Below are 23338 nucleotides of genomic sequence, written 5' to 3'. Positions count from 1 at the left end.
TGTGAAAATGACATAAATAATGAATATGCCTTAGGCATTAGTATTTTGAAAACCATTTTCTAAAACAAAATATTATCATACATGAAATACATAACATATTTTTCTTAGTCTTGGTAATGTACCACTCAAATCAATTTAATTGTACAAATAAAGTAATTAGGAGGAAGGTCAAATTAGAGATGCTGGAGTACATAGAAATAATGAGGCTGAATGGCTGAAACGATTTGCTGCCGATCTTGGAAAAGGTTCAGTTTTGCAGGCAGAAGAAGTTTGGGATCTGTATTAAAATGGCTAATCAGTCTGAACTGTTTTCAAATAGCTCATGGATCAGTGTTCTCACCCCTTCTTTTTGTTGCAACTTTATTTGGGTGTTACTTTCTCCAAATCTCGACTCTCATACATTGTCAGATTTGAGGGGGAGTGACACCGCTACTCATCTATTCCGCTGCAATTTAACCACCTATCTGCCATGGCTGATTCTGCTACATCTGAGCGTCAGTCAGCTTCTGTTTCTTAAGTGCCGCTTTTCTTATGGTTCCATCGACCCCTTCTCTTCAGGGGGAGAGGGGGAGTGAAGAGAAGTTGTGTTCTGCCTTATCTATTACCGTGCTAACAGGATGTCAAACAAAGCAGGGCAAATATTCAGATATGCTCAGATTATTCTTCTCTAATATGGATGTATTTATATAAGTACAACCCTAAATAAAATAGGAAATATATCTAAATTACAATAGGAAGTAAATCTCTATTACAATAGGACTAAATAATAATTGGTAAGTAACCAAAATTCTAATGAAATAAGGAACCAAAATCCTAACTAAGTAAGGACTCGCCAACACTCCCCCTCAAGTTGGGGCAAAGATATTTCGCATGCCCAACTTGACAAGCGAGTCGCAGAACACCATACTTGAGAAGCAGCAATTTAGAGAAGGTCTTTTCGTCATCCACGAGTGAAACAAGTGACAAACTAAAGCAAAGTTCGCAGCGGAAACACAAGAGCAAACCCTAAAAAAATAGGGCACATAACAGAACACAAAAACCCTGCGAACATGGCAAAGGATACAGAAACCCTGTGAACACGGCAAAAGCAAAGGCAACCAAACCCTAAAAATAGGGTAAGGCAAGGTAAGGCAAATAAAGGCCAAGCAAAGGCAAGGTGGCAAGGCATGGCAAAGAAAGCCCAGATAGGGCAACAAAACCCTAAAAATAAGGTAAGGCACTACAAAGGTAAAGCCTTACCTTAAAAATAAGGTAAGGCAAGGCAAAGAAAGTCAAGAGTAAAGGCAAGGTCAATGGGCATGACCACAGCGGAAACAAACTAGCAAAGGCATGAGCAACAATACTGGCACCATAACAGATAGGAGCAAGGGGTATTTCTATTTAAACTACTTTATCTTTGGCCCTTTGGCCGATGTGGGACAACAATGAGTTCCAACACTCCCCCGCACGTGAGACCCCATTTTTATGGGTCACACGTGGAGATCCACATCGGCAACCACGTGGAGCCATGTAGGGACTCACCCATCACGCGGGGCCAAAAGGGGACCCACCCATCACGTGGCACCTTTGGCCTACGTGGAGCCAAACGGGGACCCACCCATCACGTGGCAATATGGCCCTGCAACCAGGCTCTGATACCATGTCAAACAAAGTAGGGCAAATATTCAGATATGCTCATATTATTATTCTTCTCCAATATGGAGGTATTTATATAAGTACAACCCTAAATAAAATAGGAAATATATCTAAATTACAATAGGAAGTAAATCTCTATTACAATAGAACTAAATAATAATTGGCAAGTAACCAAAATTCTAATGAAATAAGGAACCAAAATCCTAACTAAGTAAGGACTCGCCAACACTTTTGTCTTAGTGAGGTGAGGGCTACATAAGGTTTTATGAGTGAAGGATTTTATATAGCCCAACTTGCTTGAATTGGACTCTATGGGTTGCCATATGCTTGAGTCAGATTCTTCTAGTATCGGTAGTTTATTGTTTGCAAGAGGGGATTGAGGGCCTAGTCTCGTGGCTCGGTCTGGATTGACTAATGTTATGGCTGCTATTTAATGAAGGTATAAATGCTAGAGCTAAACTTATTATATATACTTTATTGTATAAGTCTCATATAATGGGGTGAGACTCTTAGAGCACCTCCAGCGCTCCTCTTTTGCCTGGGCAGAGGGGGCCTGGGCCTAGCAATTGGCTTTAGCGCGCAACAGCAAGACGAGGCAGCTGGTGGGCTCCACAAGCCTGGGCAGGCCCAAAGGCAAATCTTGACTGGGTTGTTGTCTGGGTTTGTTGACGTCATTGATGATGTTAGCAACGAAAAAAAAATGAAAAAATCTAAAAAAAGTCTTTAAAAAAACCAAAATTTTCAGAATTTTTTTTTATATAAATAAATACCTAGTTATATTTTTTACTTCCCACACCAAAATTAATGGTTTAAGTACAAAAAATAGAAAATAATTTAAAGTGAATAGTATTTGTGTCACATCCCGGATCGGCTTCGCCGTAGCACGATATTGTCCGCTTTGGGCCCCTCTCTCTGGCCATCACGGTTTTGTTTCTGGGAGCTCACTACCAACTTCCCAGTGCGTCACCCATCATGGGATTGCTCTGGCCCCCAACTCGCTTAACTTCGGAGTTCCTACGACTCCGAAGCCAGTGAGCTCCCAAAAGGCCACGTGCTATATGGATGCGGGTGTGTACATATAAGGCACATCACCCACTCTCCGTTGGTCGATGTGGGATCTCACAATCCACCCCCCTTAAGGGCCCGACGTCCTCGTCGGCACACTCGCACCACACGGCAGAGTGGCTCTGATACCAAATTGTCACATCCCGGATCCGCTCCGCAGTAGCACGATATTGTCCGCTTTGGGCCCTCCCTCTCTGGCCCTCACGGTTTTGTTTCTGGGAGCTCACTAGCAACTTCCTAGTGGGTCACCCATCCTGGGATTGCTCTGGCCCCCAACTCGCTTAACTTCGGAGTTCCTACGACTCCGAAGCCAGTGAGCTCCCAAAAGGCCTCGTGCTATATGGATGCGGGTGTGTACATATAAGGCACATCACCCACTCTCCGTTGGTCGATGTGAGATCTCACAGTTTGCCCTTGCCCTTTGAGGTGGAACCAAAAAAGGCAAGGCTGCTACTATTCATGTGAATAGTGTCAAACCTTGCCTTTGCCTTTGCCATTTGAGTTTAAGCCAAGCTACCAAACAAGGCCTATAGGGTCAAGTCAGGAGTGGGACTAGGTCTAATGTTTTCTCATATAGTCATCTTTAATATGGGAGTATTGTTAAGTTCCATCTTCCACTAAGTTAAGAACACGATACATTCAACATGATACAGTACTAGTTCCTTTTAGACATATTTAGTTATGTATCAAGCCTTAGCATTAGTGATGTAGATAAATCTTATACAATTTAATTTCTATAAACAAACCAAAAAATGACAGTTGACCCTATTAAATTACTTGGATACCCTATTGAGTGTTTTTGGTTTTTTTTTTAATGAGATTTTGGGGTTGAGCTTGTTTTAAGAAATCGATGGCATTATTGTAATTTATGTAAGTTCGAAGCCTCTTTGTTATGTTGTAAATGGGTTATGGGTATGTTTCTAAAGTCCATTTCATGTGAGTTTTTTAAAATAATTTGGGCCCCTATATTGGGTATAATAGTGAATCTTCCTTCATTTTAATTGCTATGTCTAGGCTTTTTTATTTATATTTTTTATATTTTTTATATTGAGTTAATTACTGTAGACGTCCGTGAACTATGGCCCGAGTTGTAATTGGGTCCGTGAACTAATTTTCGTGGCAATTACATCCTTTAATTAGACAATTAGTTGCAATTGGGTCCTACCGTCTAATTCTGTCAATTTATCCGTTAAAATGAGGGATAAAAGCGTCCTTTCGGGTTAAATAAATAATAATAAAAAATAATATACAGTTTGTAAAACTGAAAAAACTGAAAAATAATAATAATAATAAAATAAATAAATAAACTTAAAAATAAAAAATCCAAATCCAAATTCCTCTCTCTCTCTCAGCTTTATTTTTTATTATTTTTTTATTATTATTTATTTGGTCGACCCCGCCTCCTACAACGCCATTTCCATCGGCCAAACTACATTCTCGTCAACTACGGCCGCTTCACCTGCGGCTCCGATCAGTTTGGCCCCGGCTTCAGCAACGACACCGATCTCTTTAGCCGCTCCTGGCAAAACGACAAGGACGTCCGATCCACCGACGACGATTCCCCGGTCGGATCGCTGTCCACAAGAACCACCATTGCCAACACGGACCAGAGCCCTAACTATTTCCCGATGAAATTGTACCAGACGGCGACCTTGGTCGGTGGCAAAGGAGTGCTGGTGTACGAATTTCAGGTGGATGCGAAGCTCGATTACTTGTTGTGGTTCCATTTCACAGAGATCGATTCGAGCGTGACCAAGTCGGGGCAGACAGGTTACAGTGACCTCAGACAACAGGTGGAAGTATGCCATCAACAAACAGGTTACCGGTCATGTTTATCTTTGGATTGAGCATACTCTTGCAGCGCTTGCCATTTACCATGACATTTTTGGCATAACTTACAGAGACGAAGCTATATCAGAAGCTGTTGGATATCTTCAAGGAGACCCAAGTGGACAACCCTAAACAGAGCGAAAGGACGCTTTTACCCCTCACTTTGACAGATAAATTGACAGAGTTGGACGGTAGGACCCAATTGCAACTAATCGTCTAATTAAAGGATGCAATTGCCACGAAAATTAGTTCACGGACCCAATTGCAATTGGGGTCATAGTTCACGGACGTCTACAGTAATTAACCATTTTATATTTTTATAATGCGAAACAGAGTTCAAAAAGAGTCCAGGCTATCAAACGAGTTAATTTGGGCTTTGGCCCACCATTTACACAAAATATATAATTAAAAAATGACGAAAATGAGATACAAAATTTTAGGGGGGGCATTTCCGTAACTCAACTGAAAAATGATAAAAGCATATGCGGAAATAACACCCGCAGGTGAATCAATCTTCCCCTTAAGCCCTACTCTATAAAACCCACAAGATAGTGACTCAGTCACAACCTCACTGCCTTTTGATTTTCGGCTTAAACCCTAGCCGCTCCACTTCTTCTTCATCCGCATTTCTCTCTGAGGTAAACCCCTTTCCTTAAACCCTACCTCTTTCTCTCTCTCTCTCTCTGAATGCATGTTATCAGATTGTATCAGTTTCCATGTTTTATTTGACCTATTTTGTTACTGATTTTTCTTGTTTGTTGTTCTTCTGGGAATTTAAATATAGGTGTATTCTCGGTTTTGGATGTTTTTATATAAGTAGGAAGATGTATGACTACTTGTTTTTGGGTATTTTATGTTATTTGTTTAGCTACCGATCAGCTTGAGGAAAATGGTATTAACAGAGAGAGACTGTAGGGTTTTCAGAATAAATAGACTAGAGGAAATGGAAAAGAGAGCGTTTTCAATCCGTTTGCATTTTAGAAAGTAGATCAAAGCAGCCACGTGTGCGAAGCAGTGGGGGAACAAGACTGTTTTAATTTCCTCAGTATTCTATGGAATAAAATACTGAGATTGTCTGACCCAAATAGTTTTTGTTTGGGGTGTATTAGGAGGTGCAAGACTCTTCATATTCTTGGTGGGAGATTCAGAGTCTCTGGCATGTGCTTATTAAAGAAATATACCCAGTGTCGTCAAATATTTTTGCCAAATTTCTTTTTGGTTCTGTAAATAAACTTTTGTTTACCGAAGAGTACTAAAAAAAAATTTGGTGCTTTGTAGTGGAGAAAGTAATTTCAATCTTTGATGACTTGTTTCTTGTCAATACACTCGAAGTCTTCCTGCTACTGGTTGTGTTGTTTGAATTGAAATAATGGAAATTACTTTTGTGTAATGACATTGATTTATTTTAAATATGTTGGCTGGAGTATAGAGCAAGTTGTTTTTTTTATTGCAAGTGGTTTCTTACAATTTTTTGCATATTTGCTTTGGAATGTATATGTTCATTTTGAGAAACTCTTGTAGTATCTAGCAATCTATTTGTGATGTTTTTGTTGTGATGGTGAGAATTGTTGCTGGTGCAGGCTCTTGGAACACCTGAGAACAGTGAACTTTGGAAATGGCTTTCTGTAACAAAGTCGGGAGCCTCTTGAGGCATAGCATTTCCCAGAATGGACAAGCACCCATGGCATCTATGCTTAATGCTGCGCGCTGCATGTCCTCCAAGCTTTTTATTGGAGGTATATTATTGGACAATCTGTGTCTAAGATGACTAATTAGAGATCCTGTAGATTTATATTTGACATTTTGTTTCTAAATTGTGGTTTGTTAGGCCTTTCATTTGGAACTAGTGACGAGTCTCTTAAAGAAGCATTCTCTAGCTTTGGTGATGTGACTGAGGGTAAGTTTTAAATGTGCTGTTTTGGTATTGTAGGCTTGCTGAAAAGCTTAACTTCTTGCCATAAAGTATATATACCTGCAATTTCCTCATCGTACCAAAACTTTGTTTAGGCAGAGCATTACACTTGCATACTGCATCATGTGCTATATAATGTACTTATGGAGTTTGGCGAAATGAATATTTGGTAACCAAGACCAAAAATCTTGGTTTTCAATTGTTGCTATTATTACTGCTTCTGCTCAGCCTTTAATTAGGCATCTGTTAATGATCTCCATCTGATGCTTTCTCTATATCTAGGGAACAGCCTCAAATTCTCAAATGGTTTTAAACTTTGGGTTTACATGAAAAGTATTGAGTAATGTATTTATTTTGTAAGTTTTTGTAGTTCAATAACTTTGTCACTTTGTATCTTTCTGCTATTTGGGTTGTCTCTAGCCTCTTAATCTAGGTTTTTTCTATTGCACCTCTGAAGGAGAAATCTATTGGGATCCTTGGGTCCACTTCTTTTTCTAGTTGTCTTTATTTTCTATTGCATGCAGGATCTTGTGTTTGTTTCAGAAAAAAACTAAAAAGAGTTGGAGGTTTCTGCTTCTTTTTTTTTCTTCACATTTACATTGAGTAATTTGAACTGGCATTCCAATGCTGAATAAAATAACTTATTGCATCAAGATGCTGATATCGCCTTATGTATTTACTTTCTCCTTCCTCCCTTAGTAATGTTTTTATCATAAGAAATTTCCTTCGGAGTTTGTAAGCCTAATGATATAATGTCTTTAGGTCTGTTGTTGGTCTCTTTTCTATGTACTGGTATTAACAGTTGATTTTTTTGTGTGCAGCAAGGGTTATCATGGATAGGAATACTGGAAGGTCTAGGGGGTTTGGATTTGTTGACTTTGCCAGTGATGAATCTGCTAGTTCAGCACTTAATGCCATGGATGGCCAGGTCAGAATTTGAATTCTATTTTTGAGAGGTTATGGAATTGCATAAATTTGAACCATCCAGAATTCAAGGTCTCACATGGTGGAAGTGATATTCAAAATGGATGGTCAAATACTTGTTTTAAAGTCTTTAAACACTGCAGTTGTGAGTGATAGCTCCCCTCAGAGAGCTTTTAATCTTGTCTTACAATGATCTTGTGACTGGGCATGCTGAATTTCAGGAATTGCATGGGCGAAACATTCGCGTCAGCATTGCCACGGAGAGAACTGGTCCTCGACCCTATAATGGCGGTGGTGGCGGTGGTGGTTACGGCAGGGATGGTGGTTTCAATGGACCGAGCGGCTATTGAACGGGTGTTTGGTAGAAAAGAAAGTGGTCTTTAAGCTGTTGCCACAAGTGCTGTCTATAGACTTTTCTATCGTGATTTCTCTAGAATTGGGTTTGTTTTTGTCACTTGGATTTATTAGATTAATTCTGGCATTGTAGATGTGCTGGTTATATCTAGCTATGTAAGTCAGTTGCAGAAGTTAGACAGTAATGCTTTTCATTTGCATGTTATCCAGCATTATTGCTGAATGATTGTCTGTGAATGATTTTAGTAATGCTTCTACTGAGTTACTCGCATTCCAACTAACCATGCTTGTATTTGTTTGATGTCGAGACGCTTTGTCATCTGTTGGAGTGTTCTGGGTTTCCATCTGCTGAGCGTTTCTTCATCATTAATTGCGGTGTTTGCGATAAAATATACTGTGATTTATCGAGTTAGGGGTTTTGATCTCTCCAAATGAGTAGGGATGAGGTTTTGCCGTGATCTTCAGCTATAAGTACATAACCATAACCGTGCATGAACTATGGCTTGGAGACCTCGTTTATCTAAATACCGTTTCTGTTGGATCACTTTTGAGGATGATGAGGGTTGGTGGCAAGATTAGAATGCTCCAACCCATCATCTATCGTATCTCCCCTTCTAGGGTTCCTTCACACATCGTAATGTTCAAGACTGGGCCTCCAATTTAGAAACATATAAAGCTGGCTATGTTTCGTAATATTAGCACAGCAGCACAAAACCAATCCAAATTTGACAAGCTCTTTCTTAGAGCAGGCTCCTTTGAAATAAGCATTTGATTTCAGAGGAGAGCCATGCGCGATCCAATCACATGTTTTGAAGTCTGATGAACTATAAACTGAGAATTAATTGGTCGGAGCTTGGCTAAGAGGACTTTGAAATTGGATCTTACATCAAATTTTCTTTTTTATTTGTTTGCTTTGGATTTTATTTTCTTGCATGTTGGGCCTCTCTTGTTCCTATTGGGCCCTTGGCTTTCTTTTGGAAAATGAATTTTATGTTTGGATGAGCCTAATGTTGAATTGTGGAATTCTCTAAACATGCTTACTTATCTTTTTTCATTTTTTTATTTTTTTTATTTTTAGGGAAACATATTTACTTATCTAGAACAGGAGAAGTAATGAAGTGAACAACTCTCCCTAATCAATCAGAACCCTAAATATACCACAGAAAAGTGAACAGAAAAACGAACCCAATTCTACCACAAATTTCCCTTGCACAATAGATTTTCAGTTGACGAAAAAAAAGTAAAAAATAGAATCCACTAATAAAAAATGTACTTTTACGAGATAAAATAACCTTGTTTTTCTCATTTTACCATAAGATAATTAGTAACACTTTGCATGGCCGCAGCCCCACCGCAAATGTTGAGCCTACCAAAGCCTTCCTCTTTGTCCAGAATTTTGGCCCTTGTAACTTCCATAAAAGAACCTGGTCTTTTTCAAGCTTGAATTCCAAATGCAGAAAGACATTTGTTGATGCAGCTTAGAGAGTAATTTTTTTTTCTTTTTATTAAATAATACACGTCCAAATAAACCGAACAGAAGAGAGTATTTTGTCTTCTTTAGTGTCGGTGAATATTAATTTCTGAAATTGGTCAAATAATAATACACTGCTTACAAAAGGTCAAGAAAAAGCCATTTTGCTGATGTGGGGTCTGTCCATATGCAATTCGTGGGTGTGTGAACGATGAACGTGGTGGTTGGTTGCTGGGTCATTATCTCACAAAATTATGCAGTTATTTCCGTGGAAAAAAACAAAGCTCTTTTCTCTTTCCTCTTTGATTTTTTTTTGTTTGCCTTTTTATGTTATTACATTCTAATCTGTGCATGATTTTGTCCAAAGATAATGACACATCCCATGTTAATTCACTTTGCTCTAATGCAGCTGGAATTCATTTTGTTTTATGAGACGTTTGAAGATAATTAATTGGTGGTTTGTATTTTGTTTGATGATAATGGTTTTACTTAGGACAAGTCTCTTGTTAGGCTATAAACTGTAAATAGCATACATCACACGTAATAACAAACTTAATAAGTCACTTCTAGCCTAGGAGGGTACACCTCCTTGTTCTCCCATTGCGGTGTTTAATGATGATCTTTATCATACAAATGTCATAATCAGAATAGTTCATTTCATAAATCATCATTTAAAGATCATCTTTGCAAACAATCGATCTAATTGGAGATTGTTTAGACATCCATATGTATCAAACAATTCGACGGTTATGATAGCAATTAAGATCCTCATGATGGACCATCCATTTAATTTATACATATGAATGACTAGACAATCTTCAAGTTGATGAGGGATCACTTCTGCATAGCATATTCTACACTCAAAATATGCTACCTTGTCATAAAATTGATTAAAAGTAACAAAAAAAAATCATGAAAGCTCATTAGGTCGGGCGACTACCCCCCACTGCAGGTCAATTGGTGCCTTGCCTGGTCATCACACACTGTGTGTGACGCAACGTAACCACTGGCGGACCTACACATGAGCAAGGAGGTGCAATTACACCTCCCATTGCCGGAAAATCCTTTGAGGTGGTTGGAATTTGCCCTTCTGCTAGTGCTCACCACGTGTTCAATTAAATGTCTGAAAGAGACTTTGTAATATTCAATTTGATTTCTGCTTCACATAAACTTGTTGTCTCCTAAAATTCCCTTAATGGTGTATCTCTATTTAATAAATATCCATGAGATTTAATCCCCCTTATTTGGCATGTCCTTTCTTAGTTTCTCAACTTATAATTTATTTTAATTTTATGCAGATTTCACGTTTATTTATTCAAAGTTTCTCTCTTCCTTGTCGATTAATGTGGATGGGTTCATGGACTCCTTGCACCTGGATTTCCCTCACATACTTTTAGCCTTTTAAATGTTGCCCTTCCCTTGAAAAATTCCTAGGTATGCCAGTGAACGTAACAATGGAAGACAATCAAATGATAGCCTTATAACAAGAAAACTTGAAACACCCAAAAAGTTGAGAGAAATCTCAAACTTTTTAATATTCTAAAAATAAGGATAACAACCATAATATCTTAAAGTTGATATTAATACTGCCTCAAACCCTAGAATCACTAAGTGTAACATCCCGACAAAAATTTAATTATTGATGAATTAAATTAAATTATTTAATTTTGAAATTTCAATTTTGCCCCTGGGGGTAGGGGTATTTTGGTCACTTTTTAATCTGGAAAGATTTAGGTGAAGTGAATAGTACTATTACGTAGATCATACCGAGATGAGTCCATAAACATGGAGTGGGCTCTGGGATGAGTCCATAGACACATAGGGGGCTCAAATCGGAGTTGTAACGAAGAAGTTACGATCAAAAGAAATATAGTGGCAAAACCGTAAATAATTTGAAAAGGGTTTAGTAAAAATCTAATTTTTCTCATCTCTCCATCTCTCTCTCTCTCTCCCCGCATGCAGAACCCCCCCTATTTTTTTTTTTGAACAGCCGGTTGGCTCTTTGAGCCACCGCCGGCCTCCACACGCCACCGTTTTGGGTGGCACTAGTCCCAAAAGGACGCTCCTCTCCCTCTACCAGCCCCACCCCTCAACTGCCTCGATCCACCGTCGCCGTCATCGAAAAAAGCAAGAAAAGGGTTGTTTTTACGTAAAATTTCCGGAGCTCGTTCGGACATTTTCAGCAACCAAATTCTTCGAACTTGGTATGTTTTCTCATCCTCTCAATGTGTTCTAGCTTATGGTTGGGTTAGGATTAATTTCTTCATTTTGGTTGTCAAATAAGCGATTTTAGTTTTGTCCAGTTTCGGCCCTTGATTCTAGCCACCTTCGGTCACTTTTTGGGATTGGTCCAAGAACAAAAGTTGCTCCACTCAATGTCCTAATCATGTAGGTATAGGTCTTGACCGGCGGTTTGGAGATTTTCCGATTGCTGGAATCGCTTTGGACACCCAAGCGTTGTCGGAGCGTGTGGAGGTGCGTGTGCCACTTTTTGGCTGGTTCTTGAGTCCTAAAATAACTCCCATGTCGTCTTGAGCACGACGGTATGCTCGGACTTGAATTTGGTTATCATTTGATCGTTGATCCGGTATCACATATTAGGCTTTATCCAGGTTCTATATTTTCAGACCATTGGATCGACTCCAATTTAATATATGTTGATATAGGAATCTCTAGGATCGTGTAAGAATTCGCGGATCGTGAATCGAAGCCTCGTATGTTTTGATTCAATAACTTCAAGTTTGCGTTAAACGATAACCATTTGATCGTGCGATCGCGAGCGATCTGACCGTTCGATTCGAACCAAACTTGCAGGACATGCTTACCTTGTGGAACCCATAGGACTTTTGGATCAGAAATCGAAGGTCGTGGGCCCCGTTGACCCAATTTGGAAAGTTTGACCACTCGGTTGACCGAGCATCTTTCGAGGCTATCCTATCATCCGAAACACGTAGTTGGACCTTAGGAACGTCTCGTTCCTCTTGCATATACTTGAAACCCGGGAAACTAGGATTTTAATGTAAAGTTATCGTTCGAAGCATTTTATATTGATTTCGTACTCATATTTTGAAATCCGACCATGCTTACACAAAAGGCGGGACCCTCTCAGGGTCAAGCAGCGTGGGACTATTTGTGAGTGGACTTTATTTTCAAATAATAAGCATTGTTTTATGATGGGAAAACTATGCATATGGATTTAATGGTTTATTGAATTCTTTATATATTCAATTGTTGAACTTAATATTTTTGTAAAGTACTTGCAATATATTTGGGTTTTGGCATATTTGGGTATCTTGAAATTATATATATTGATTTTTAGAATTTCTAGCCATGGTTGGTTATGTGTGGGGTACGTGGGGGTGTTGATGTGAGAATAAGGAAAGAAAGTGGATTTGAGTATGTCAGTTTGAAGTGCTATACGCACTACCCTATGTACTTCCTCGGATACTTGGAAATTGAGATACTTGGATAGGTTGGAACCCGGCCATCCTTGAAGGGGTGTTTTCATAGACCCTTAGCAAGGTTAGTCTGCGCATGTAGGACTTGTCACAGGCGTACGAGTATTGAGGATTCAGCTGTACGTGCTGGTGAGCTTAGTCCAAGTTAGACGGCTCGTTCTCTAGCCACATGGTCAATTGAGGATTCTTCCATGTGGACTAGTCAAACAATTTCCCGGTTGGATTGTTTCCCCGGTACAAATTAGGTGATGTCATAATTATATATTTATTTATATTTATATATTTCATACTATGTACATATATATAACTATTCGTTTATTATTATTTATCGATGAGGATACTTCCTCGCTCGTCATGCTAACGGGCACGTGTCTCGAGAGAATGGCTTGGAATTAGTATGAAAGTTTTCATTGGGTTGAGAAACTAATTATCATTATGGATTCCGAATTTCGTTATTTATTTATTTTTATTTTTTTATGGAGAAACGGAAAACTTACAAACGGAAGCCATGAGGGCACGCAGGCCCAACTAAATCAAAATAAAAAGGAACAGAGCATCCTAAAGGAAGCCCCCGCTCCCACAGATGGGAAGGGTTCAGATTATGGCCTAAACTAGCTAAAGCATCAGCCGTGAAGTTTGCTTCTCAGAAAACATGCTGGAAGGAAATTTCATCACAGTAAGAACTTAGCAGCTTAATGTCTTGTACCAGGAGTTGAATACTCCACGTGACAGAAACCTTGTTGTTGATATAGTCAATGATGAGCTTGGAATCTCCTTCAACTAAAACTTTGCGCCATCCATTGTGGATTGCATGGCCTAAACCCTAAACCCTAAACCTTTGCACCCCTAGACAATAGTTGACTGAGCTGAGCAGTAGAGCCGAGCCCTGAGCTTCTGAACCTCGAGTCTCATTAGTTTAAACTTTGTTCGTTCCTCTCCCGTTTAATGTTGCATCGATTCAGCTGCACCAAAATGGATTCAGCTGCATCTTCAACTTGTGATACTCGCAAGTGCACGAGCCGTTCGGTAGTATAACATATGTAAGTGCGAGATCGATTCCACAGGGATTGGTGATTGAATAATCCAATTCAGTTTTCCTACACAAAACAGAAGAACAAGAAAGAAAATAAATAAAACAATAAAGAAAGAAAAGAAAATAACTCAAGTAGATAAGTTCCCAAGTTCAATTAAATTAACGGATTGATTCTAGCTAAAGTATGATTAAGCCATGGTGTTTGGTCCTAACCTTGTGTTCCTAATTCCCTAATTTGATCATTTGTTGTCTAACCTAAAATTCAGCATTAGGAACCCATTAAGCATAGAAGAACATTTTAAACAACCAAGTATGTATCTAATCCCTGTTGTCGAATGTCCATACATACTCTTCCTATTCATAGTTCAATTCGAATTAAAGCATGGTGTCTACTCTTAATTCAAACCAAGATAGCTAACATGCAAGCCTAAATGGTGATCAATCATTCAAACTGGCATATTAACTTATAAGCATAATGAATAAGAACAAAAACCATAATTGAAACTTGGAAACTAATTAAACTTGAAACTAAAGAAAAGAATTTACATTACAAAGAAAAATAAATTACAACTAAGAAGCAAAAGGAAAGCTAGAATTGAAAACTAGAAAGAGAAACTAAGAGAATTTGAGGGAGAGAAGGGAGGGGAGCTCTAGAGAAGTGTTTGAGAGCTCCCCCCCTTGGGGTGTGTTTTTGAAGCTTGAAGACTTCTCTATTTATAGGGCTAAGAGGGAGGAACATCATGATGAATTCCAACACCACCATTCCTCTTTTTATACAATCCATAACTCCCACTTCATCTTGTCTATGTTAGTGTGGTTGGAATCAATTCCATCCCATACTTATTTTGCTGCACCTCAAGCTTTCTTCACATGGGATTCAAAGGTGTTCAATTGTGGCTGCCTTTTGCTGTCAACGCATGAGGGTTTTCTTTTGGTTGTTGGAAAAAAAAGATTCTTCTGAATCAGGCTTGGTGTAGGAAGACCTGAGGTTTCAATATGCATCCAATGGGGCTCAAATTTGGATATGTCATAATAGACACCCATTGGAACAACTTTTATGAAGAATGTATTCCCATCTGAGTAGTACAAGTATACGTTTTGGGCCATGCAAGTTGACTGCCGAAAATAGACTGGAATTGACTTCATTGCAGTCAGCTTGTGGGCTTGTTTTGGGCTTGATCTTCCCTCCTACAAAATCTGGGAAAATCTGGATCTTGAAGCTCTTTGAATTATCTTTCCAATCATATGCAGCCCAGCTCAAGGAAAAATTGGAAAGCCCTTCAAATGTGATATTTGGCCCAATAACCCAGATGCTGCCGAATTTGACCTTAAGTTGCCAAAACTTGTATAACTTTCTCTAGAAGACTCGGAATCATGAACCGTAAAATTCTCCAGAAACTAGACTTCTGCATATTTCCAATGATATAGGGCTCAGCATCTGGTTCATCCTGAGCAAGTACATTCCAATTCGTGAAGTTGACTGATCTGCAGACACCGTTTTGAGCTAACTTGTCTCCAAAATGCATTTAATGTGTCTTAAGCTTATTACACTGAAACAAACACAAAATTTATTAAAAGCACAAGTTTAACTAAAAAACATAATCAAATCATAAGCTAGAAGGGTACAAAATGATATATAAATATGCACCAATCATTTAACTTTGTTATTGTTTGTAAACTGAAACTCTTAGATTACTCTGTTATCGCCCATGCTACGACTTGATTTGGGAGGCCGGAGGCCTTTGTTGTAAACAGTATGAATATATCTGGTGCATGCTGCCTGTTGGGATATATATATGTGTGTGTTTTAAACAGGTTGAGAAATTTGGGAAATGTCCGATTTTCAGGGGAGACCATGCTGAAATTTTGGCAAAAAGTCTCATTTCTTAGTAAGTGGGCCCGGCATCGGTAAGATGCCGGAACTTTCACGGGATTCGTCCCGGATTCCGAGGAATTCTGGGCGGGTCCTGTCACTAAGAATACTAATTTAACCTAGCAAACTTTGTTATTTGGCCTAAACTTATATGTCATGGCAAAGTGGTAAGTTTGACTCGTCTCTCCGTTTTCTTCAAAATGGCTAGTTATGGACTCCAAATAAAAGCTCGAGGCCCAAACTTGCAGGGGATGGATTTTGTTATTTCTCCTCTTACGTCTATTAAGCTGCTCCTCGATCATCTTTGCCAACTGTGCACACACATACACACACATGTATATGTGAACGACATAAAGAAAAGAAATATATTCGAAATAATTCTTTGCATATGGTTATTCTAAATTTATTTAAGATATATATTGTATCTAACTTTTTCAAATGCTAGAAATGTCACGTGAACTTATACATTAGTTTTAATTTGTCAGCTTAAGAAAAAATTTAAGAGAAATGTCACCTTAATGTTTCAAAATCCATAATTTTTCATTTGACTTTAACACCATCCAATTTTCCATCCATTTTAAGGGTATTTTAGTCTTTCCATTTTAAAGGTAATTTAAAAATGGAAAAATCATTATAAAAAAATATATATTTTAAACAATTAAAATTGAAAAAAAAATCTCACATTCCCCCATCCCTTGTGCGCCACTGATGGCTACAACCAACCCCACTCACCTTCAAATCCATTCCTCCTTCCCTCTTCACAGCCCTTTTTCCTCCATTCCCTCGTCCATCTTCCCCTTCCTCCTTCTCTCTTTCCCATGGAACACCTACCCTCCACACACAAATTCCCTCAACCCACCCAACCCTAGTCCACCTTTTTCTTCTTCTTTTTTCATTTGCATATTGAAAATTTGTGGAAAGACAACTACCAAACCAACAACTTGCTAGCTTACACAAAAGATGATGACCAAGCAAACTTTAGATCCTTCAACATAAACATAGTGGCGTAAGTTAATGAAACTATGAAGACAAGAAATGGGTTGGATTTTGGGTTGGAAGCTTAAGTAGTTTTAAATCAGGTATCTGAAAATTTCAGACATGCTTAATGAACACCATAAATTTTTTTTATACATGCTTAGAGAGAGAGAGAGAGAGAGAGAGAGAGAGAGAATAGGGGGGAGGGGGGGGGGGGTCTATGTGATGTGTTTTTGGGGTCAGGTGGGGGAGAAAGGGAGAGAATATGCCTGCCAATGGAAAGACTAAAATACCCTTTAAAATGGATGGAAAATTGGACGTGTTAAAGTCAGATGACAAATCATGGATTTTGAAAAATTAAGATGACATTTCTCTTAAATTTTCTTTAAGGTGACAAATTAAAATGGAGGTATAAGTTCAAGTGACATTTCTACAATAATCCCTACATAAAGTCTTAGATTTCATGTATTTTCCTTACCATGCTATCCAAGTGGACGTTATACAAATGCACTTGCAGTTGTAAGAAACATAAATTTTACTAACTTTTTATGGCGACGTAATATTGAATTTCCATGGAGTCCATAGACACTTTGTGTGAATTTTGACCCGATGCAATATGTAAATGCATTGACATCTATCTTCAGCAGGAAAAGTGTTCAATGGCAGGCATCGAAAATGTTTAGGCATCTGAAACATATTCTGACTTTGAAATGAAGCATACTAGTAAAGGCATTATAGGTAAGAAAGCATAAACCAAAAACAAGCTAGCTCATGATCATGATATGCCCACATTATTCTAACTTAATCATGCTTTTATTAGTAATTTTAATGAAATCTTGCTTAGAATGGAAGTTTAGAAAAAGAAAAAAGACTTTCCATTCCATTCAATTCAAAGAAGTTAAAAGTGCCAAAATTAGGTAGAAAAGCAGTGAGAACAAACCTTTCTCCTCAATGGAAGTTCTTTTAACACTGAAAATAATTGAAAGACTTCTTATTGGTTCAGTCTCCCTTTTTTTTTAATCAACAAACTTGACTAATTCAAGCTCTCTTATTGGTCATTTATATCCAAAACCTTAATTACCAAATCATTAAGGCAATGCTTTACCGGGGAGGTCATGTCAACATGTTTGTTATAGCTCATCCTCTCATCAATGGAAATTCCTCCTCCAGCAGCCGCAGCAGCACCATTCATGACATTCTTGAAAATGATAGAAATCCTTGCACCAAATTTTTTTTATTATTTGAAAGGGCCGTGCTTTCTTTTCTTCCTCAAACAAATCATTGCAATGGTTTTGAACAAAAAAAACATAACGAAGGGAATGACGAAAAGATGGTGGTTGTGTTGACATTAAGCTCAACAGCCAAGGATGTACGTACCCTTCAAATCAAATGAAATATTTTATGCCACCGACCATTTCTTCAACCTTTATTTATTTAGTTTGGAATTTCCGCTTCAACTTTTAAATAAATTCATTAAATCAAATTCAGATCATAATATATTAAACATTAGACTTCATATATATATATATATATATATATATATAGACAAAAAAACAGACTTTTTAGGATGAGAAAAAATGAGCATAAATTAATGGAGGCAAACTGATGATACGAACTGGGAGATATTATTATTATTATTATTCACATATGGCATGGTTCCATGGATTCCTGCACAACTTGCGGGCTTAAAATCGGAGTGGATCACACAATTTTGGCCTTTTAAATAATATTTTGTGTTTTAGGAAATGCATCAATTATTTATTTATACAATTATTTAATAAAATAGTCTTTGTCAACCTTTAAAAAAATATACATTTTATGTCCCAGTTTTACCAATTTTACCCTTATTAAGGAAAAAAATAAACAAATATAATGAGAGTAAACAATTTTACCATGCTTGCATTTGTGAGGTTTTCTAATTTCTCCCTGAAGGTTTTTTTTTTTTCACTACCCCTTTGCAAGATATGGTAGGCAAAAGAAAACTATATAGGACAAGTATTTTGATACTTATTGAGTTTGTTTTAATCACGGAAGAGAAAAGATTCAAACTTTGAACATTTTTCAAAATTGACTAGATACGATGTCATTCATGTTTTTTGCAATTACGTTTTTAACTTGTAGCATAATCTCAATAAAAGTTAAATTTGACAAAATTGTTAGGGTAACGAAGGTAACAAAATTTAACATCAACATCCTTAGGTGAATGCATAAGGATTGTAGGATACCTATCCTACTACTCATCTGTTTGGGAAGAAAAAAATATTTGTTTGTGCAAGATTAAACTCTAGAGTGAGGAGTTAATGCAGCACACTCTAAGCGGTGAAAGGTATTTTTGAAATGATATGTTATATTTCCACAGCTTCTTTTTTTTTGTATTTTAATTTTCTTTGGTCGGATCACATCTGCTTTTTTATTTATTATTTAATATAAGTGATAGTCTAAACTAGAGGGAGGTGGTGGTTTCTTACACACACTGACAAAGTGTAATATGGGTTCGAACTTGAGACAATTGGTCTGCAAATCAAGATCGTTTTTCATTGAGCTAGACTCCGTCGGCAGAGCTACTTTATTCTATAACCCCATTTTCAAAGAAAATCAATAATGTCGGTTTTCAAATTGGGGGATGATAGTGGCCATTTTGATATTTTAATTTAATTAAGTTCCACTAAATGTGGGAGGGAAAAGAACAGATTGGCCTTCAAAATGGAAAATCAAATAAGGTATAATTGACTAGTGATCAAATATATATAGATATAATGTGGTTTAGAATATTCAAGATTGGATTATCTTATTCATAAGATCCATATACTAATGCTTCGGAATCTAAATTCTCTTGACTTCAAAAGTCAAATTAATTAATTTATAATTAAGGTTTGGCATCGCAAATCTTGAGAGGTTCTAAGCTGGTTCCATTTATTAGGTGGTTAATTAAAAGGCATCCTAATTATCAAATAGGTTGTGTGTCATGAACTTATTGCCTTGGATAACTCACTGGTCCATTTATGCGGTTCCCGTTGACTTGGTCATCCTTCTTTGCCCAAGCCTACAATTCATCTCATGCCTCCAATTGGAGATCTTGAAATATGGATGTAATTAGGAGTGTCCCAAGCTTCAAACGCTAGGCAAACGTCAAAGGTAACTGAAATTTATTTGAGTGCCGATTTGGGGCCTTATTGACTCCTGTTATTGTAAAGAAGAAGATGATACAAGTAGAGGTTCTAAGATTTGGGGGCTTACCACTCATTTACTCTTGTTACTAATGCTTATACAGTCTAACAAATTGTGATTACTAATGTGAAAATGTGAATTTAAAGAATTTCAACTGTAATACGAATACAGTTGTAGTCATTAGATCGACATATTCACAATTATGTCGTTAAATTCGTGATCTAACGATTAAAACCTTAATACAAATATAATTGTTGTCGTTAAATCAACGCATTCACGATTGTATCGTGATTTGAATGCCGATACAGTAAACCCTAGAAAAATCCGAAAAGACAAAACAAAAGTGAGAACAAAAAAGTACTGCTGTAGTACACGGTCAAATGACGAGCGGGCCTTGTGAGCAGGAAAAGCTGTTGTTTGTATTGCTCACAGATTATCAAATATTACTTTCTTTTTTTTTCCTTTTCTTTTTTTCCCAACTCCTGCTCTGCAATCATATGCATGACTTTAACGTTAAAATGAACAATATACTTGACTATCATCTCTAGATAATATTGCTCAGCAAACCAAAGAGACTTGCAAATTAGTTTTTAACCCCAAAACTTACCCCGGAAGCCATAACAACCATATATTCTGTATCAAAAGCAAAAAGAAAAAGATAAATACTTTACAGGTCGGTGTTCAAATCAACTCAATTATTGTGATGCTGCCTTGTGGATGGGGTGAGATTTTTAAAAAAATTGCATTGAGGGTTCAATTAGAAAAAAAAAACTCCTAGCTATATGATGGTATGCATTGAGGGTTCATTTCCAGTAACTTCTTATGCCAAAAATAGACAAATTTAAAATTAAAATAAAGTAGCTATGTAGGCCAACTAAATTGAGATAAGCATAAAACTTGTGTGGCTGAGTTTTCTTTTATTTTGAGCCTTCACCGACACTTTTCTTCTATCGACATGCACTTCTAAAATTCCCAACGGTTTAATTTTCGGAACTTAGGAATCTGATGTGAATTCTCTTCGTAAATTTTAATTCTAATTCACATAAAAAAAGTTTAATCTTTTTTCAACGTTTAAAAAAAAAAAAAAAAAAGCATAATTTTTTTTAAAAAGCCTTTCACAAATTGATTTCAGATGTCCCAAAATCCCTTTCGGTAATTAGAAATCTTTACTTTCCCAGTTGTTTCTTCTTTTTTACACATGAAATCATGGCCCAAATTCATACTTGAAACAAGTATTGTAGCTCTTTCATTATTGATGATCATTCTGAATCTTGAAAAGCAATAATTAATCAAGATTTCTTCCACTTGCAACCCAATAAAGCAAAAAACCCAATTATGTGTGATGACCCAAGAAAGAACAAAAGCAAGAAATATATAGTAAGTAATAAACAAATAAAATGGATACAACAAGGAAGCAAAGGCAAAGAAGATTCTTGATGTCATTGTTTTGTTGTTACAATCACAAATTTCTTTATACCAATCCAATGGCTGAGATCTACATCCTTTCTAGTAGACCCCACCATAAATTATTACAACTTCCCCTTCCTCCCTCCCCCCATGTTTTCCAGATCTACACCACCTTCTCTCTGCTTCCCCATTTCCCTCTGTTTCTCTTTCCTAACATTTATCTTCTTCTTCTATATGACATTTCTTTTTATATATCTATATGATACATCAAGAACAGCTTGGATCCAGTACATCAAGGACCACACCACAATAACTTACAAAAACAAAACAGAATTTAATTCAACAAAAAATTTAAGAAGAGGAAGAGAGAAAGAAAGCCCATGTGATCAGTGATGATGATGATTGACGGTGATGATTTAATCAACCGGATTCTTCGGTTTGCTGACTGCCCTTCTTGTTAATATCCATTTCCCTTTTTACCCTCGTCTCAATCCCGTAATAACTCACGTACCACTTGACGAACTTTCTCAACCCGGAGGACAAATCCGTGGTGGGCTTGTACCCGAAGTCCTTGTACGCCAGGCTCACATTGGCGTGAGTGTAGGGCACGTCCCCATTTCTAGGCATCTTGATCACGTGCTTCTTAGCTTTTGTACCCAAAAGGCCCTCCAAAATCGAAACCAATTTCCCCACGGGCACTGGGGACGTGTTGCCCAAATTGTAAATTCTCAGCTGGGCAGGCCCTTTCTTTTTGCCCCCACTGCCCGTGCTTTTCTCCGCTGTGTCCAGTGCCCCTAGGCACCCCTTTACGACGTCGTCTATGTAAGTGAAGTCACGTGCCACTTCCTTGTCGTCTACTGTTTTGTACACGTCGATTGGCTTGCCTTGCAGTATGTCCTTGGTGAAAAAGAAGTAGGCCATGTCGGGTCGGCCCCATGGCCCGTATACGGTGAAGAACCGCAACCCGGTTAGGGCGAGGCCGTAAATATGGTTGTAAGTGTGGGCAATTTCCTCACCGGCTTTTTTGGTCGCGGCGTACAGGCTGGCCGGTTGGTCTGTTCTGTGGAGCTCCGAAAATGGGTTTTCTGTGTTGAGCCCGTAAACCGAGCTGGACGACGCCCAGACAATCGATGGTTGAGGATTTGCTCTCTTCGCGACTTCCAGAAGGTTCACGAATCCGGCAATGTTGGAGCTGACGTACGACTGCGGGTTCTGCATAGCGTACCGTACGCCCGCCTGGGCGGCCAAGTGTAGGATGTGAGTGAAAGGAACGACATCGAAGAGCTTCGTCAGCAGCGGCTCGTCGTTTAGGTCGCCCTCCACGACGAAAACCTCGTGCCTCTTCAGCAGGGCCTGACGGGCCCGCTTCAACGACGGGTCGTAGTAGGAGTTGAAGTTGTCGAGGCCCAGAACTCCGTCTCCCCGCTTCTTCAGGGCGAGGGAGCAGTGGGTCCCGACAAACCCGGCAGCACCTGTTACCAGAATAGACATACCGTTGGGCCGCTTGGGAGTGGACGAATGACGCACCTGCTTCTCCCAGGCGGTCCCGCCCACTCCTCCGCCGTAAAAAGCAGAGGAGAGGAAATTGTGGGTGGTGTGGACGTGGTGTGCCCCGCCGCCCATATGGTCGGAGAGCGGAGGGTAATTGATGGTGAAGAAAAAGATGAGGACGAGGGCGACGAGGAGGGTGGCTCGGAAGAGGAGCTTGGAGGAGGCGTTGAGGAGCTTGGTGCTGTTGACTCTGCGGAGGTAGCTGTTGTAGCGCTCCAGCTTTATGGTCTTGCTTGTATCTGGAGGAGACGCCATTGCCGCAAATATTCCAATATATCAAATCAAAATTATATACCAAATATACCAATTTTCTGTGTTATAAAAACACAAGTGCTTCTTGCGTTTGAGAGAGCAGACAGATACAAAACAAAGGGACTCAGAGCTTGAACTGCGAATGAGCCCTGAATTTGTGAAGAGTGTGGAAAGATTAATATAAAGATGAGATAGAGGAAGAGAGAGAGAGGGGTTGGTGTTGGTTGGAGACCACTTTCTTATCTTTTCTTAATTACTCGTTTACAGATAGAAAGCGAGAGCTGCTGAATTAGACAACGAGATGGACCCTCGTTATTACAATTATTACGTAAACGCCACTTGATTACGGAAATTGAAAAATTGAAAAATTGAAAATGCCAGCTATCTTTAATTGTACGAAAAAAAACCCTAGACCATGTGATCCACGCGT

The 23338-nt window shown here is 38.4% G+C and overlaps 2 protein-coding genes across 2 annotated transcripts; one reads left to right on the top strand and one right to left on the bottom strand.

Moving 5' to 3' along the window:
* Positions 1 to 5040: 5040 nt before the first annotated feature.
* GRP4 (glycine-rich RNA-binding protein 4) lies at positions 5041 to 8001 on the top strand. The gene is made up of 5 exons (XM_021979187.2): positions 5041 to 5168; positions 6111 to 6266; positions 6359 to 6427; positions 7264 to 7370; positions 7588 to 8001. Exons 2-5 carry the CDS (start codon positions 6146 to 6148, stop codon positions 7714 to 7716), a joined length of 426 nt encoding a protein of 141 aa, XP_021834879.1. The 5' UTR covers positions 5041 to 5168; positions 6111 to 6145; the 3' UTR covers positions 7717 to 8001.
* A 13108-nt stretch (positions 8002 to 21109) lies between these two features.
* Positions 21110 to 23093, bottom strand: GAE6 (UDP-D-glucuronate 4-epimerase 6). The gene has a single exon (XM_088246712.1). It carries the CDS (start codon positions 22909 to 22911, stop codon positions 21526 to 21528), a length of 1386 nt encoding a protein of 461 aa, XP_088102838.1. The 5' UTR covers positions 22912 to 23093; the 3' UTR covers positions 21110 to 21525.
* Positions 23094 to 23338: the final 245 nt, after the last annotated feature.

This window comes from Prunus avium, chromosome 1, assembly GCF_965620075.1.
Source record: "Prunus avium chromosome 1, drPruAviu1.hap1.1, whole genome shotgun sequence".
Lineage (NCBI taxonomy): Eukaryota > Viridiplantae > Streptophyta > Magnoliopsida > Rosales > Rosaceae > Prunus > Prunus avium.
This window is presented reverse-complemented; position numbering and strand designations above follow the sequence as displayed.

Coding starts and splice junctions, on each gene's coding strand:
- GRP4 (XM_021979187.2), top strand. CDS start 6,146: ATGGCTTTCTGTAACAAAGTCGGGAGCCTCTTGAGGCATAGCATTTCC. Junction 6,428..7,263: donor CTTTGGTGATGTGACTGAGG/GTAAGTTTTAAA, acceptor TTTTGTGTGCAG/CAAGGGTTATCATGGATAGG. Junction 7,371..7,587: donor TTAATGCCATGGATGGCCAG/GTCAGAATTTGA, acceptor GCTGAATTTCAG/GAATTGCATGGGCGAAACAT.
- GAE6 (XM_088246712.1), bottom strand. CDS start 22,911: ATGGCGTCTCCTCCAGATACAAGCAAGACCATAAAGCTGGAGCGCTAC.